This window comes from Schistocerca cancellata, chromosome 10 (assembly GCF_023864275.1).
Source record: "Schistocerca cancellata isolate TAMUIC-IGC-003103 chromosome 10, iqSchCanc2.1, whole genome shotgun sequence".
Classification (NCBI taxonomy): Eukaryota; Metazoa; Arthropoda; class Insecta; order Orthoptera; family Acrididae; genus Schistocerca; species Schistocerca cancellata.
In genome coordinates, this window is record NC_064635.1 from 31,221,448 (window position 1) to 31,238,242 (window position 16,795).

At 39.7% G+C, this 16,795-nt stretch overlaps 1 protein-coding gene across 1 annotated transcript in view; it reads right to left on the minus strand.

The window, feature by feature from the left end:
* Positions 1 to 16,795, minus strand: part of LOC126106458 (hepatocyte nuclear factor 3-alpha-like) — a 428,368-nt gene that overhangs the window by 26,985 nt on the left and 384,588 nt on the right. Inside the window, exons 3-5 of the mRNA XM_049912745.1 lie at positions 13,044 to 13,330; positions 7,027 to 7,239; positions 2,144 to 2,265 (exon numbers count right to left, since the gene is read on the minus strand). Coding sequence (XP_049768702.1) covers positions 2,144 to 2,265; positions 7,027 to 7,239; positions 13,044 to 13,330 — 622 coding nt within the window. The remainder of the gene's footprint in view (positions 1 to 2,143; positions 2,266 to 7,026; positions 7,240 to 13,043; positions 13,331 to 16,795) is intronic.

A 16,795-nucleotide genomic window follows, 5' to 3' on the forward strand; every position in this document is an offset into this window, starting at 1 on the left:
CGTTAATGTAACGACCGCACATTTACTTTCTTCATTAACTTTACCCCTTTTCAAAATTAATTTCCACCAATTTCATTTGCATTTCTCCTTTCATTTAGATGTAACCCTTTCCTCCCTCTTTACCGACAGATTAACTTCGGTGACAATTGCTTTTCCCAAATTTCCATTAGGTACACGTGGTTTAATTTTTCTCTGTCATTAAGGTCGATAAGTGAGGGGGAGGTTACACAGCCAACTCCTTCATGGGCGACCTTCCCACATTTGCCACAAGTGGCTTCTCCCTTACATCTGAAAATAGTGTGCCCAAAGTGCTGGCACTTAAAACGGTGCATCAGGTTCGAGAAATAAGGCCGTACTGTAAGACATAGGAAGCCAGCCTTAACGTGCCCTGGAAGTTTCATGCTGTTGAATGTCGGTATAAATGAGTCCGATTTCACTAGACTGCCATCGACTCTTTTCGTAATGTTCTGCACATCAATAATGCCTTACCGGAACCATTCAGCTTTCAGTTCTTCTGAGGGAATGTCAACCAGGTTTCTGCAAGACACAACATCTTTGCTGTAGTTCAAGGTGGTGTACAGTTCAGTTTCAATTGCATACTCCCCAAGGCATTGAATTTATTGAAGATTCTTTACTTGTTGGTAATTGGGCATTTTGACCAACAGAGTCCCGTTTCGCAATCGCTTGACAGATTTTGACATTCCAGCAATGCCCTCCGATACTTTTTGTACTTAAAATGGTGGAAGTTTTTGAAAACTGCCCTTTTTTCTTTTAACTATTATAAACATATTCCGAGAAACAGCATGTGTTCTGTTACAAATGACAGAGTCAGGAGAACTCTTATTTGATTGGGTGTTGTTACCTATTGTTACCTACCAGAGGCCCATCCATTCCACTGGGAGATGAAAGAGAAGACTTCGAATGATCCATCTTGGTCCCATGAGCAGCCAGGGATCTAAAAGTTCACCTACTCAGAGCCCCACGTGCTTAGGTAAGCCTTATACAACTGAGGCGTGGCAGGTTCCACAGAGGTTGCCCGCTAATAACTGTTCCAACTCAACAGTGCACAGCACACCTTGATATCAAGGGTTTTATTTTTTGTTTTTATAGAGGTTTTTACCACCCTCGTCATCTGGCCAGTCATGCCAAGATCCCCATTCCCGTTCCACTGTTGCACCATACAGTGGTGGTCGCTGAAGCGAGCCCAGAGCTTACAGTAACACGGGACTGGCGGTACTTACCAGTTCCCCGCCCAGTAACCGCGGGGTTGCCAAGCCCATACTCAGCAAACGAATGCTGAGCCCCTGAGGGTGATCTTTTTGTTTTGTAGTTTAGGGAAGAGGCAAGCAAATTTTCTTTTTACACTTCAGAGATGATGATAACTTCAGAATGAATGGTGAACAGTAGTGAACGTTTGCAAAAAAATACTCAGGACACACTTGCTACTAGTCAATATTCATTACATATTCTAACTTTCTTTTAACTGGTACTGCATTGGTACTTCAGCCTTTAAAGTGGGAGCAGGATGTGAGTCCAGTTTGTAAAGTTTTTTTTGTTTCTGGGCGAGGTGGGGTGGGGTGTAGGAGGCGGGTGGGAGAGGCATCTGCCCCTTCTGCCTGTCACAGAGTAGACCCTCAATCTTGTGCCCACAGCCAAAGGAATAGGGAGGGCAAGCTTTACAGTCAACCAGTAAACCGCCATGCCCAGCAAGAAAAAGTTTCATAAATGCTTCAAATTTTGTGCAAAGTTTTTTTGGAAGTCACTACGTGCTCTCATTCTCAAATACTGGATGAATATAATCTGGGTAATTTGCATGCCACGAGTTACAGACTCAAAACACATACACAGTTTCTTGCTTTAACACTTGACTTACTGTGTTAAATCTTTAAAGTAAAATTAAAGCTCTTAATGAGTAGATTATGACAGCATTTAAATTCAGCAATATTGTATGAAATACTAAAAAATTAAATTTTTGTTGCCTCTGCAAGACATTACACAGGCAACCTGCAACTGGGCCTCAGGTTAGCCATTTAGCAGTATACATTAAACTTTGCCTTCAGAAATTAGAAACAACACACAAAGGTAGCATATACATCAGAAGGAACAGCACAAAATGGGAATGTGTTCCTCAGTGGATACTTACTTCACAGAAGCAGTTCTGCTGACAATGGTGCTGTACGGATGGAAGGGCGACTTCGCAAGTGCCTGCACGAGGTTCGGTCGGTACATCGGGTCAACCATCCACAGGGAACCTTTACCCAAATTCTGCTGAAAGCCAGAAGCACACTGTCAAAGAAATCTCAGTACGCTCACCGACGGTGGAAACAATCCGTATCACTGTTCCCCGGCTACCGAAACCAATACCAATAGTTATTTTTTATTAAGAGTAAATAAATAATTAGTATCATTAATAGCTGAAAACTTTTCTGTTCTAGATAATTTTAATTCTCACTGAACACTTGTTAAATAGTGGATAAAAAGAGTTGAAAAAACAAATTCTTATGACAAGCAAGGCATGCACAACGGAAACGGAGCAAGAAATAACTGCCCTTCTAGTCACAGACAGGCTAACCGATCCTGGACAACCGACATGTCATCCTCAGCTGATGGTGTCACGGAGATGCAGTACAGAGTGGCCTGGGGTCATGCACTGCTCTCCCGACTGTAGTCAGGTCAGCAGACCTGGAGCTGGTACTTCTCAATCGAGTAGCTCCTCCACTGGCATCACGGGGCTAAGTGCATGCTGCAATAGTCCTCCCAGAAAGGGAAAATCCCCAGCAGTACTGGAAATCGAACCCAGGTCCCTAGCATGGCAGTCGGCCATGTTCCCCACTCAGCTGTGGAGGCGGACTGAACACGATAACAGCACAGTGAATTAAAAATCCAGCTCTGCTATAACGTCCTTTACCAATAATTCTACCAGTTTTGGAAGATTATTTACCTTTTTTTAGTAATTTCAGTGTGGACAAAACAAATACATGTCGAAGATAAAGAAACCAGCCTGTAATTTTACATGGCCCACGGCAAAACCTTCTAAATTACTGCACCTCAAAATCACTGCGTCGATATATCACAGTAACTAGGACACTCGGTACCTATAGCCCATTCACTGAGAATGGAGCGCAAAACACACAAACTAAAAACTCTACATGCCGCACTGTTGGCTGACACTCTTGCCGCTAAGCTTCCAGGTTATTGGGCTGTATGGGACGTGGGAGGGGGGGGGGGGGGGGGGATAACGGAGAATGTACTATATATTCAAAATTTTGGAGCACATTATCAGGTTTGCAGAAATAAAGTGAGTCAGAGAATACACTTCAGCTGAGAATGTTCTCAGGTTGAGTAAATTGGTGGAGGGAAGTTACTCAATGGGAATGGTCTCTAATTTCATATACACAAATCTAGACAAGTTTCTCACAAGTGGAAACATTCTCAGTTTTTTAAAATGAGCCCTGTAGCGTAGCTGGGCAAGTTCTGTTGAAGCTAAGTTTTATCGAGGTTTTTTAAGTAAAATGGTAGAATTGATGTTACTTGGAAGAAAAAGAGAGAGAGAGAGAGAGAGAGAGAGAGAGAGAGAGAGAGAGAGAGAAGTTATGTAACCTGAAGAAATGCTGATGAGAAAAACTGTAGAAGTTTATACAGTTTTATAATAATAATAATAATAATAATAATAATAACAACAACAAAAATAAGTAGGTGGATAGGTAAATGAATAACCAGTTTATTACACAGCTTGTACTGCATTTTTGGTAAAGAAACCACATGGTCAACTGCTGAAGTACTTGATGCACGAGTAGATCGTTATGCGTCATATTTAACCTAAACTTTCTTGTGTTAGTAAACCCTAATACATTTCCAGTTTGGCATAGACTTTGTTCACATAATGTGTTCTCCTAAATTTATTACCAAAAAAGTTTCCACATACACAGAAAATTCAGAACCATAATCAGAAAATGCATTTTCACCAACTGTCTGTTGTTGCATGTAAAACCAAAATAGAAATGTAGTGTGACTGTTTCAGAACACACTGATGCTGGTTCCATACTTTAACACTGAGTAGTTCCATTGTTTGAGAAAGCTGAATGAAAAGTACAATTACACAAGTGTACTGTGCTGGAGATGATGGACGAAGCAAACTGAGAAAATTCTCAAGAAGAAGGAGAGCTTGTGAGAAAGAACTCTCCCGTCAGATAAGGTCCTCTGAATTTTTTATTCATATCAAATTGAGAACTTTCTCAGAGAACAGTCTTTCGCTCTGAGAATCTTCTCCAGAGAATAATCTCTTTTTTTTTTTTATTGATACATACAACCCATTATGTAACACTGACATGCTACATCTGACTTGCAGCAGCTTAGAAGGTAATAGCTTGTGTTACAATCCACATAAAATTGAAGGTTGGTGGCTTACCCTTTGCCATGAGTTCGTAATTGTCCACATTAAAATAGCTGAACATGATTAATCATCCTAAACAGGTGGCTTCATTAATAAAGCTGCAATTGATAACTGCCACGGGCAAGTCACAAGTGGACAAGCTTAGAATGATAGGAATCTCTACAAGGGATATGACCAAATTTTCTGATCTCGACAACTCTTGTCAGTTCTGGAAGGCAGAGAGACAAGCAGAAGTCTTTCTGCACAGGCCAGTGGTATTTTCTGCCCAGATGAGGTTGTCATCCAAAGTTACATCCAAGTTCTTCACCTTTTTTTCATACAGTATTGGGATACCCAGGAGGCAAATGTTCACATGATTAAGAACAAATTAATTTCAGTATTTCATTATAAAATAGGAAATTATTTCAGTTTTCTTTGCATTTGGATTTTAGTCCCAGGTTTAATACCAAAGACATATCACCATTTGTCTCGACAATGATGGTATTGATATCTTTACATCTGAAACTGCAGTAGAGCCAGAAGTCATTAACACAGAAACAATATTTACAGGAGGATAGAACTGATGTCATTGACATACAAGGAGAGTAACAGTGGGACCGGAACTAACTCCTGCAGAACTCGGAGAGAACTTGCTTCCCGGATGACTTTTCCATTTTCACAGACAAGGTACTGTAGCCTGTGTCTAAAGTAGCACTCTAGCTCCTCTTGTGTACTGTCTGAAAATTACATCTGTCGCATTTTAAGAATCATTCTGCTATTTCTCCAGAATACTTTTTGGGGGGGTGGGGGGGTGGGGGGGGGTGGGGGGGAGTGCAAGGGTGGTTGGCGGGGAGGGGGTGACAAAAAACTGATAATCACTGGGCCAGGTAACAATCCTGATTTCTCGTTATATGATCAATATTTTCTAAATTACATACATTTTGACAAATTATAATAGCCACAATAAAACTTGAATGGACATCACATGCTGAAATAATTTCAAATATACTTACAGGGTATGTCACTTGATTATTAATGTTCATAAAATACATAAAATAAACCAGATTGACACGAGAAGACTAAATGATGATGCTCACAGGGGTTGTTATTTACTGAAATTATAATTCCAGGAAAACAAAGTTTAATGCTGCAAGACCCACAGAGTATTGTCACCTGGTGCAGCAACTGACAGTTGATCGTTAACGCAGACACATGTAACGTACTGAATGTAAACAGACAGAAAGAGTCATTACTGTTTGCACTGTTGGTGATTATAATAGAGAACAGTCTGAAGTGTGACATTTCTAGGTCCTCGAGATACTTGTGTGTATTGATTTAAGGCGAAATCACAGCTCGAAGATAATTTAAGGAAGGCAGCTGTCCGTCAGCTTTATTAGAAGAATACTATGCAAATGTAATTCATGCACAAATAACATAGCTTATCTGAGAGAGGCACTGTGTATCATGGAGAGGTTTATTGTTCAACGCTGAGAATGTATATTCTAAGAAGAGTCAAAAGACGTTACTTCCTACTATCTGCCTCTCACAATATTATCACGACTATAAAAATCTAAGTTCAAGTTGATATAGAGGCTCGCCAACAGTCAATCTTCCTGTGCACAGTTCATAAACTGAACATGAGAAATGGACGGGAAGTGAAACCAGTACACGCTATACCTTCTACCTCACACTGTTAAGATGACTTGCAGGGTATGAACAAATGTGTCGGGTGTTCCTTAGACTCTGGTTTAAAAATATGCCCTTTTTGCTGATTATCTACAGTGAATAGTAATGGCTGAAGACTTGAGGACATAAAGAATGGTAGGTTTTTAAGTTATATTTATCCCTTCATAGAGGCCAAGTGATTAAAATTGTACAACTCTCATGTGCTTGTAACTCTTTGACAAAGACAAAACAGTAACACAAAATCACGTCACTTTGAGCTTCAGAGGAGAACAATAACACTTATATTTACGTACACTGTAGAATTCAACCTCAGCCAAGTTTCTGAAGCACAATCTGAAAATGGGTGCGATGCAAAAACCAATTATCTGTTTACACAAATTAAAATGTGACAAGGAATGTCAATTCCATTATTTAAAAAAAAAAAAGAGGAACACTTTATACTCTGGGTAACCACAGCTGTCTGTGAAGACCAGTTTCACAGCTCATAGCTGTGTCTTCATGTACACATCTGAGTAGAAAAAAATGGGAAAAATATAGCAAGCAGTAAAAGACATGTTGGAGGTATCAGATATAGAGAAACAGACTAACCAAAAGAAACTGAAAAATTGAAGAACCTTACCTTCACTTTAAGTTGAAAATGCAGCTATAAACTGTGAAACTGGTCGTCATGTTAAAAGGATCATGTAACAGCTGTTGTGGCTCTTCACTTATCAAGATTAAAAAATAAATAAATAAGAACAACAACATTCTGTTCATCACTCACCCAGTGTTTGCTTATTTCTTAGATGAGATGTGGTCTTGTTTCATTTATCATTAAATATTATACGTATTTGTGTAATTACTTCAATGGAGCATTCTACATCATACAGTTACATTATTTAAAATACCTGTCTTCTAGCTCTCAAAAGAGATACTGTAAATGTGAAACATCAGTGCTGAACAAGGAACAAATAAATTATGTTACTCACTGGTGCCTTCTCGACCTTCCGGAAGCATTTGTTGAGAGAGAGATTGTGCCGCACACTATTCTTCCATCCAGTGGGTGCATTCTTGAAGTACGGGAAGTGATCCAGTATCCAAGCATAGATCTCCTTCACCGGTAGTGCGTGGCCCGGAGAGTCCTCGATCGCCATGAAGATGAGGCAGGAAAAGGAATAAGGGGGTTTGGAATTAATGTGAACCTGTAAAATGGATAATAAGTGCATACATGTAGGAGCTCCTAGGAAACAAACACTAATGCTACCAAAAAACTGAAATAACTTTGAAGTTCCCACAGTCACTCACTCACATCACAGTGGTGTCTGTACCATCTTGAAACTTCCCCGCATGTTAAAACTGTGAACCAAAGTGGGTCTCTAAGCTGAAATCTCACATTTCATCACATTTCACAGGCAGTGCTCTTATGACCGAGCTATCTGGAAAATGGCTGACATCGAAATAAGTGTCCAAGGAATAGAAAAGCAACTGAAATCACTCAACAGAGGAAAGTCCACTGGACCTGACGGGATACCAATTCGATTCTACACAAAGTATGTGAAAGAACTTGCCCACCTTCTAACAGCCGTGTACTGCAAGTCTCTAGAGGAACGGAAGGTTCCAAATGATTGGAAAAGAGCACAGGTAGTCCCAGTCTTCAAGAAGGGTCGTCGAGCAGATGCGCAAAACTACAGACCTATATCTCTGACATCGATCTCTTGCAGAATTTTAGAACATGTTTTTTTCTCGGGTATCATGTCATTTCTGGAAACCTACAATCTACTCTGTAGGAATCAACATGGATTCCGGAAACAGCAATCATGCGAGACTCAACTTGCTTTATTTGTTCGAGACCCAGAAAATATTAGATACAGGTTCCCAGGTAGATGCCATTTTCCTTGACTTCCGGAAGGCGTGCGATACAGTTCCGCACTGTTGCCTGTTAAAGTAAGAGCCTACGGAATATCAGACCAGCTGTGTGGCTGGATTGAAGAGTTTTTAGCAAACAGAACACAGCATGTTGTTCTCAATGGACAGACGTCTACAGATGTTAAAGTAACCTCAGGAGTGCCACAGGGGAGTGTTATGGGACCATTGCTTTTCACAATATATATAAATGACCTAGTAGATAGTGTCGGAAGTTCCATGCGGCTTTTTGCAGATGATGCTGTAGTATACAGAGAAGTTGCAGCATTAGAAAATTGCAGTGAAATGCGGGAAGATCTGCAGCAGATAAGCACTCAGTGCAGGGAGTGGCAACTGACCCTTAACATAGAAAAATGTAATGTACTGCGAATACATAGAAAGAAGGATCCTTTATTGTATGATTATATGATAGCGGAACAAACACTGGTAGCAGTTTCTTCTGTAAAATATGTGGGAGTATGCGTGCGGAATGATTTGAAGTGGAATGATCATATAAAATTAATTGTTGGTAAGGCGGGTGCCAGGTTGAGATTCATTGGGAGAGTCCTTAGAAAATTTAGTCCATCAACAAAGGAGGTGGCTTACAAAACACTCGTTCGACCTATACTTGAGTATTGCTCATCAGTGTGGGATCCGTACCAGGTCGGGATGACAGAGGAGAAAGAGAAGATTAAAAGAAGAGCGGCGCGTTTCGTCACAGGGTTATTTGGTAAGCGTGATAGCATTACAGAGATGTTTAGCAAACTCAAGTGGTAGACTCTACAAGAGAAGCGCTCTGCATTGCAGTGTAGCTTGCTGTCCAGGTTTCGAGAGGGTGCGTTTCTGGATGAGGTATCGAATATATTGCTTCCCCCTACTTATACCACCCGAGGAGATCACGTATGTAAAATTAAAGAGATTTGAGCGCGCGCGGAGGCTTTCCAGCGGTCGTTCTTCCCGCAAACCATACGCGACTGGTACAGGAAAGGGAGGTAATGACAGTGGCACATAAAGTGCCCTCCGCCACAGACCGTTGGGTGGCTTGCGGAGTATAAATGTGGATGTAGATGTAGACTCACGTACTGCCCTCACAGTGTCACTTTTGCTGGTACCTCCCTCCTGTAACCAAACTTCATAGAACACCACCCAGATACCCACAAAAAAGCAGACACCTATATTCGGAGTCCAGGGTGGAACAAAATTTTAACTCAACACAAATGCTCCCATTGTCGCAGGATCTTTTTCTGGGTGCAGCAATGTCGGAGATTTGATGTTTTACCGGATTCCTGATATTCACGGTACACTCACAAAATGGTCATATGGGAAAAGCCCCACTTCATCGCTACCTCAGAGATGCTGTCTCTCATCACTCGTGTGCTGACTATAACACCATGTGCAGACTAACTTAAATCTTGATAACCTGCCATTGTAGCAGCAGTAACCAACCTAACAACTGCACCAGACACTTGTTGTCTTATATAGGCATTGTAGACTGCAGCACCGTATTCTGCCTGTTTACATATCTCTGTATTTGAATATGTATGCTTATACCAGTTTCTTTGGTGCTTCAATGTATATTTAATGCTAGTGGGTCTCTCTCATTTCTTTCTTTTCTTTTTTTACAACAGCTTTACTTGCTAATCCAAGTCTGCAATTTATACCTTCTTTACTTCTGCAGCACCAGTTATTTTGCTGTGCAAATAGCAGCACTCAGCTATCACTTTTAGTGTCTCACTTCCTACATGGTCCAGTCACATTGACGTGACTGTGACCACCTGTCAAAAGCCTAAATAACCACTGCAGCATGGATCTGCGAGAAAAGAGTCAGTGATGTTCTGGAAGTTACTGGCAAGGATGTGGAGCCATGTTGACTCCAGTGCCATGTCCAGCTGCACTAGGTTTCTCAGTTCAAGATCCAGGGTGTGAACAGCCAGATCAAGGTGGCCCCACAGATTGTCAACTGGTCATTCACCCCTGTCATCTACAGCCTATTGTGTACCACAGTTGCCTCAGTGATGGTTTTGGATAGGACCATTCTACTGTGCACGGAACACTTTAACCACAGCAACATGTAAACAGTTTAAACTTAACTGCTTCAGAAACAGCTTCCACACTTGACCTGAAAGTCAATGATCATACCGTTTTGGATGTCAGACAAATATATCTGATTCCACACTACGGCTGTGACCGCTCTGTTCTCTATATCCCTCTCAACTAGCTTTATATACTCCCCCCTGTTAGTGCTGTCACCTGCAGTCCATCAGTTGTTACATATGCCTATGTTGAACATAGGTGATGGTCCCATTGGTGTGAACAGACCATATCCTACCGAGCAGGAGTAGTTGTCACGAAGACATTAACTTCAAACAAAAACTGAAATAATTTTATCATGTATTAGTCTTGATCACTTACCCAGTAATGTGAAGTATCTATTACCACTAAAAACATCCCTCCATTCTGTGCCTCACTTACGCTGAGTGACTGACAGTGTAAGTCATTTCTCCTTCCTGTTTCTGACCTACTAGGACCACTGTAGTTCCTCTGCTTTTTCCTATTTTTCCCATGCTCCTTGATCTTCTCCCCATGCTTTATTTTCCTTCCTTCTGTCCATATTAGAGATTTCTTATTTCTTCTGCATTAAAAGTATTCTAAATTTAGTATTTTATTCTTTAAAAAGTTTCATTCTGTTATTTCCAGTTGTTTGTTGATACTTCTTTCAGTTCATTTCTTCTGTCTTTCAAGTTCCTTTACTTTGTCCCCAGCTTACAATTCACTTTTAAACATTAACATGTTCATAAACATTCTGGTCTCACCAATGTTTACACCATTTTACACATTACTTGTTGTTGATAATTTTTGAAAAAACCATTTTATTAACTCTTACAGCTATTGCAAATTTTTCTAGGCCATTCTGCTGAGTAGTTTCTCCAAGGTACTTAAATTTGCTAACTCATTCTGTGTTACCTATTTGTATTTCTTCACGTTTCAGTGCATTTTTTATATTTGTCATTAATTTTTTCTTTTCAGATGAAATTTGGAGACCAGATCTATTCGCTATACCTTCCACATGTTTCTAGAATTATATTTATGTATGTTGCAATGTTTCCAGATTGTGACTGACTGTTGACAATAAATTCCAGAAGGAAATAAATGTACTGCAGGGCAGCTGTCAATATGCTCCACTGTTTGGAGAGCTGTCAACAAGAGTTTCTAATATGGACACCACACATTCTCCTAATTAGACACCTAGGTGCAACAAACACTTTTGCACACAGAAAGTGATGCCATATGACATAATGAATGAAAATAGAAAAGGTAAATGTACTGTGTTGTCATAATGTAACTGATATATTTAACTTATTGGACATGTGATACTCAAATAGTTATGTACAAGTTTTAGAGCTGACAACAGATTGTGAGGGTCTCAATTTCTATACTTACTGCTACTGCTGTTACATCTAATAAATGTGACAGCCATGTTCATGGCGGTGAAAGTTAATTATGTTACTGAACAAATAAAGCCTACTGAATATTGGAGATGGAATATTGGAGATGATAAGAAAGAGTGGAGTTTCAGATCTGAAACCATATAATGAATCACATTCTGTAATAAAACACAGGTGCATGGTGGCATTAAAACTGAATGTGCCAAGACACTCTGACACTATGAGTTTGCCTCTTAGCTCTTTCATTGGGTTTGCGACAAGTTTATGAGGTACTGTTATATTCACTTTTAATTTGTGAGAATTAATGTGTGCTTAAAAATGCAAAAATAAATGTAATGTAATTCAACCAATGAAAATGATTCAACCCTTAGAACACATAGGGGACCGAGTAAAATTGTGTTCCATATGGAAGACTCATCTGTGCAATTTTCAAATTCGTACGGGGGTGGTCTGATGAGTCTAGTAAATTTCCATGAAAGAATGGTATGTTTTTGTTGCGCCTTCACGGCTGGTAAGCTTGATTATTCGGAGGATCGTGTAACAAATTTCAACAATTTACATCATACACCTGCCTGAATTGGTCAGGGTGTCAATTGTAATTGAAAATCGAGATAACCGAGTTCTGTGGCGTTATTAAACATTTGTATTTGAAGGCTTTGACTGCCACAAAAATCAAAGCAGAATTGGGTTAAGTTCACACACTGTACCATCATTGAAGACCATTCACTTTTGGATTAGAGTTTAACCGTGGTCAGACAAGCACTGAAGCGCACTCCAGCTGCCCAACTGTAGGCACCACAAAGGAAACCACTGACAAAATCCATGATACAGTAATACAAGACCACCGAATAAAAATTCATGAGATTGCCGAGACTGTAGGCACATCAAATGAATGTGTGCATAATATCCCACATAGAGAACTGGCTAAGAAGAAACTGTGTGTGAGGTGGGTGTCAAGATTGCTCACAATTGACAAAAAACTCATCTGGCACATTTCAAAACAATGTCTGGTGATATTTAATTGCAAACTGCAAGACTTTTTGCTCCAGTTTGTCACTGTTGATGAAACCTGGATCCACCATAACACACTATATTTAAAACAGTAGTCAAAACAATTGACAAAAGCTGGTTAAAGTGCACCAAAGATGGCATTTTGTTAGCTGATAAGGTGGTGACTACACACACACACACACACACACACACACACACGCCAAACCCTCAACACAATGCACCACCCCACATATCACTGATAATTTTGGTGAAAGTGCATGAATTGGCTCCTCATCCACTCATCCACCCTATTCACCAGACTTAGCCTCAATGTACTTCCTCATGTTTCATAACTTGAAACTTTGGTTTGCTGGGAAGAAATTTTCATCAAATGAGGAAGTAATGGTTGCAATCAATGAGTATTTTGCATTTTGACAGAACCAATTTTTCTGACATGATGAAAAAGCTGGAGAATTGATGGACCAAGTATATTTTCCTGAAAATAGACTATGGCTAGAGGTAAAGTTAGCTGTTTATGGAAATTTTTTCTTCCCCTCCAAGTTTATCAAACCAGTCTTGTAACTCTGCTGCTTTATTTTCCACCCTCTCCCCCAATTACACGTACAACCGATAAGTGTGAAAGATTAAAAAACTAAGCCCACACTTACCAGAGGGTCATAGGGGACATGCTGCGGATGCTTGCCGCGGGCAGCCATCACAGCGACAGCGGCTGCACCCGTTACGGGCGTGGTGCCGGGGGTGGTGCCCGTGGCAGTGGCGGTGGCAGCTACGGCAATGGCGGAGCCGGGACTGGCAGGCGAGCGCCCACTGGAGGAGCAGCCGCTCGAGTCGCTGGCAGGGGGCTCTCCGGTCGAGCAGCAGCTGCCCTCATCCACGTAGTCGCTTGTCGGGGAGCCCTGCGCCCCGGCATTGCTCGCCGTACGCAGGTTCATTCCTGCTGGGCATCCCAACACGTGTCACGGCCTTTAAGCAGCACTGTGCATGTATCTGTAAGCCTAGCCGCTCCTCGCTACTTCTCTGTAAAGCTACAAAGCAGTATGTCACTGTATAAAAAGGAAAATCTCAGTCAGATATTTGATAAATTCACAAATATACAGGTGAACTAGTCAGTAGACAATTTCAAACAGCAAAAATTCTAGTATAGCCAACAAATTATTTTAACTTTTATTGTGCAGACAGTTCCACACTTTTCTCCAAAGCAGATGACCTATGAAAGGAATTTATTTGTTGAGCAGAATATGTAAAGACTCCAACCTTGAAATATAAAAAGGTAAATAATAATTTTAAAAAATGTGGCTTATAAGGAAGAAGACACCAAAAGATCAAAAACTGCTATTGATAATGAAATGGCACTGCAAGTGAAATACTTGAATTATACAGAATATGATGTATGAATGTGACAGAGCCAGAGAGATCAAACAAGCAGTATTCTGAAATATATGGGGAACAATCAACTGGTTCCCATAAACGAAAACATGGAAAGATAGAGAATTAAAATTCTGTAAAACCGTGTCTACTCCTACTTCTTTGTACAGAAGTAAGTTATGGGTCAGACATAAACAAGAGAGGAGAATTCAGGCTGCAGAAATGAGATTCTTGAAAGTAATAAAATGACATACAACATTAGAGTGAACTGAAAATGATGAAATTAGGAATGAAGTGAACATATATAAATTGGGAAACAAAATCCATGAAAACAGAACAAAATGGAATTAACTTGTTACAATGTTAACCACTGTGGAGTGTATGGAAGAGGGTACTTTCCGTTGTACTACGTATTGGGTTTCTTCCTGTTACATTTACATTTGGAGCATGGGAAGAATGACAGCTTAAACACATCTGTGTATGCTGTAATTTATTATTATGCAAATCTAGGGTGCACTTTTTTACTTATGTGCAGGATTCAAAATTGGGATGCACATAAGATTCAATGGTGCATTACATTCATGTACAAACTGGAATCCATTGTTCACCAACAATATCAATCAAATTTAAGTATTGTTCCTTATGTTAAAATTCATTGCTTTAATTCTGAACTTTGCTACATTATTGTTGGTCAATTAATGTGTAGTATGTTTGCATTAGGTTGTCATGAAATGGAAGGCAAACAGAGAAAAAACAGTATATGATGCTACTTTCACAAGTGTAAAGTAATTCTTTATGCTGAAAAATATGGTAATAAGATGGTGGGACAAGAGTTCAATATATCTGAGAGTAATGCTCATTTATGAAAGAAACAGACATTGGCATTATTTGTTACTACCGCTATTAGAAAGATATTCATTGAACCTCCACAGGAGAAGATATCCTGACACTAAAGTAAAAGTTTTGGAATTCATACATGAAAGGAAGAAGAATGGGCATCCTGTGACTAGTGACACCATGACAAACAAAGCAAAAGAGGTGGCTGGTGTTCTAAATATACCATGGCTATCTGTGGATGGGTTGTTCACTTTATAATATGGTCAGGCTTATCTTTAAAATGTGGTAAAACAGTTATAACAAACTGGCTTCTGAATAAAAAGTTCAAGAATTTCAGCTGTATGTCATCAAACTTCAGAAAGAGAAGAATTTTTCGATGGGCCAAATAGGTAATGCTGATGAGATGCCAATTTGATTTGGTATGCAACATAATTGCACGACTGATGAGATGGTGACAAGAGAAGTTACCATCAAAACATCAGGGTGTAAAAACAGTGCTGACTATAATGCTGGCAAATCACAGCAGATGGATGCAAATTTCCCCCTTTCTTACTCTTCAAGCAGGAAACAACCCTCAAGACACCTAAAAATAAAAAGCTGTTCCCTGATTATATCACAGTTCAAAATCAAGAGAAGTGATGGGTGACTGAAATTTTAATGCTTGACTGGGTCCAGAACATATGCAAATTTCATCCTGGTGGGCTTTCCAAGCTACCATCAATGTTTTTTATCAGTGCATCTTGTGGTCATCTCACAGACACCGCAAAAGATACAAACCTAGCCAGTGACCTTGCTGTTATTCCTGGAGGAATGGTTTCCGTGTTACAACCACTGGACATTAGTATAAATAAGCCTTTCAAAGGTTACACTCAGGAACAGTAAGAAAAATTGTTTCGCAAACCAAACTGTGAACTGACTTCAACAGGAAAAATTAAGCGTGCTGCACCCCACATTATTACACACTGCGTTTCAGCTGCCTGAAAAAGCACTAAAACATTAACAATTGTAAAATCATTCAAGAAATGTTGTATTTCAAATATTCTGGATAGCAGTGAAGATGATGTGCTCTAGAATGACACTGAAGATGATGGGGAAAGTGGAAAATGAATCTGTTTCTGAGGTAACCAAATCGAGCAACACAGTGAAAGCACTGTGCTAGGAAAAAGAACTGCGATTGGCTGGCACCTGCCACTCTACTTGCCGACACACTTATCACAGCTTAGCTGTGTGCATTTGCATGTCTGTGTGTGAATGTGTGTACTTTTACTAGAGAAAGGGCAAGAGCTCGAAAGCTAGTAAACACTCTGTTTACTGTTGTGTATTTCTGTGTGCTAGATATCAGTCAGTTATGGATTTATTGGTTGCCTTTCCTTTATTTTATTTTATGAATTATTCCATTCAGGAGTTTCCATTATTGTTATCACAAAATTATTTTAAACAAAGTACATCATGTGTTGGAGCAATGTTACCGGTGTATTTGTTTATAGTCCCCTCCCTTGACAATTACAATTTCAAAATAAGAGTAAGTAAAACAAACACATCAAATGATGAGATGTAAAAGACATGTACCCAATGATGAGAAACCTAAACTTGAAGCAAGTAGTATATAGATACTGTATTACACTGCAACTAGTTATGATGTAAAATCTGTTTTTAAGCCACTGTCCTGCAGAGACAACTGGAGAATAATATATGAACATATCAAGAAGAATTTGGGGGGGGGGGGGGGGGTGTATATTAAAATAATGAAACAGCTGACTGCCTTCATAAAACAAAAATAAGAAAGGAGAGCACATGGATAACAAGCTACAAACACTAAAGAGGTCACTAACATGTATTTCTAGATTTTGACCAAAGTTTTTCAAATAAATACATACATTTTTTCTGGTTGTTACATTAAGACAGAATAAGCATGTAAAGAATAAAATTTTACTTACATCTGACTCAACGCCTCAAACAAATGATTATAATTTCATACCAACGTTATTACATCCATCAGTAAGTATCTCTTGCTCATTTCTATTTGGTCCAACAGACTTAAATGTACTGGACATTCAATCCCACACAGTGTCCTTGCTCTAGGTGTACCTTCAGCCTGCTAGTCCTAATTACTAAGAGTCTATAGGCCACTACCTCCTACTTGAAAACAGGCTTACACTCATTGACCATATTTTCAAATTCATCACATATCAAACCT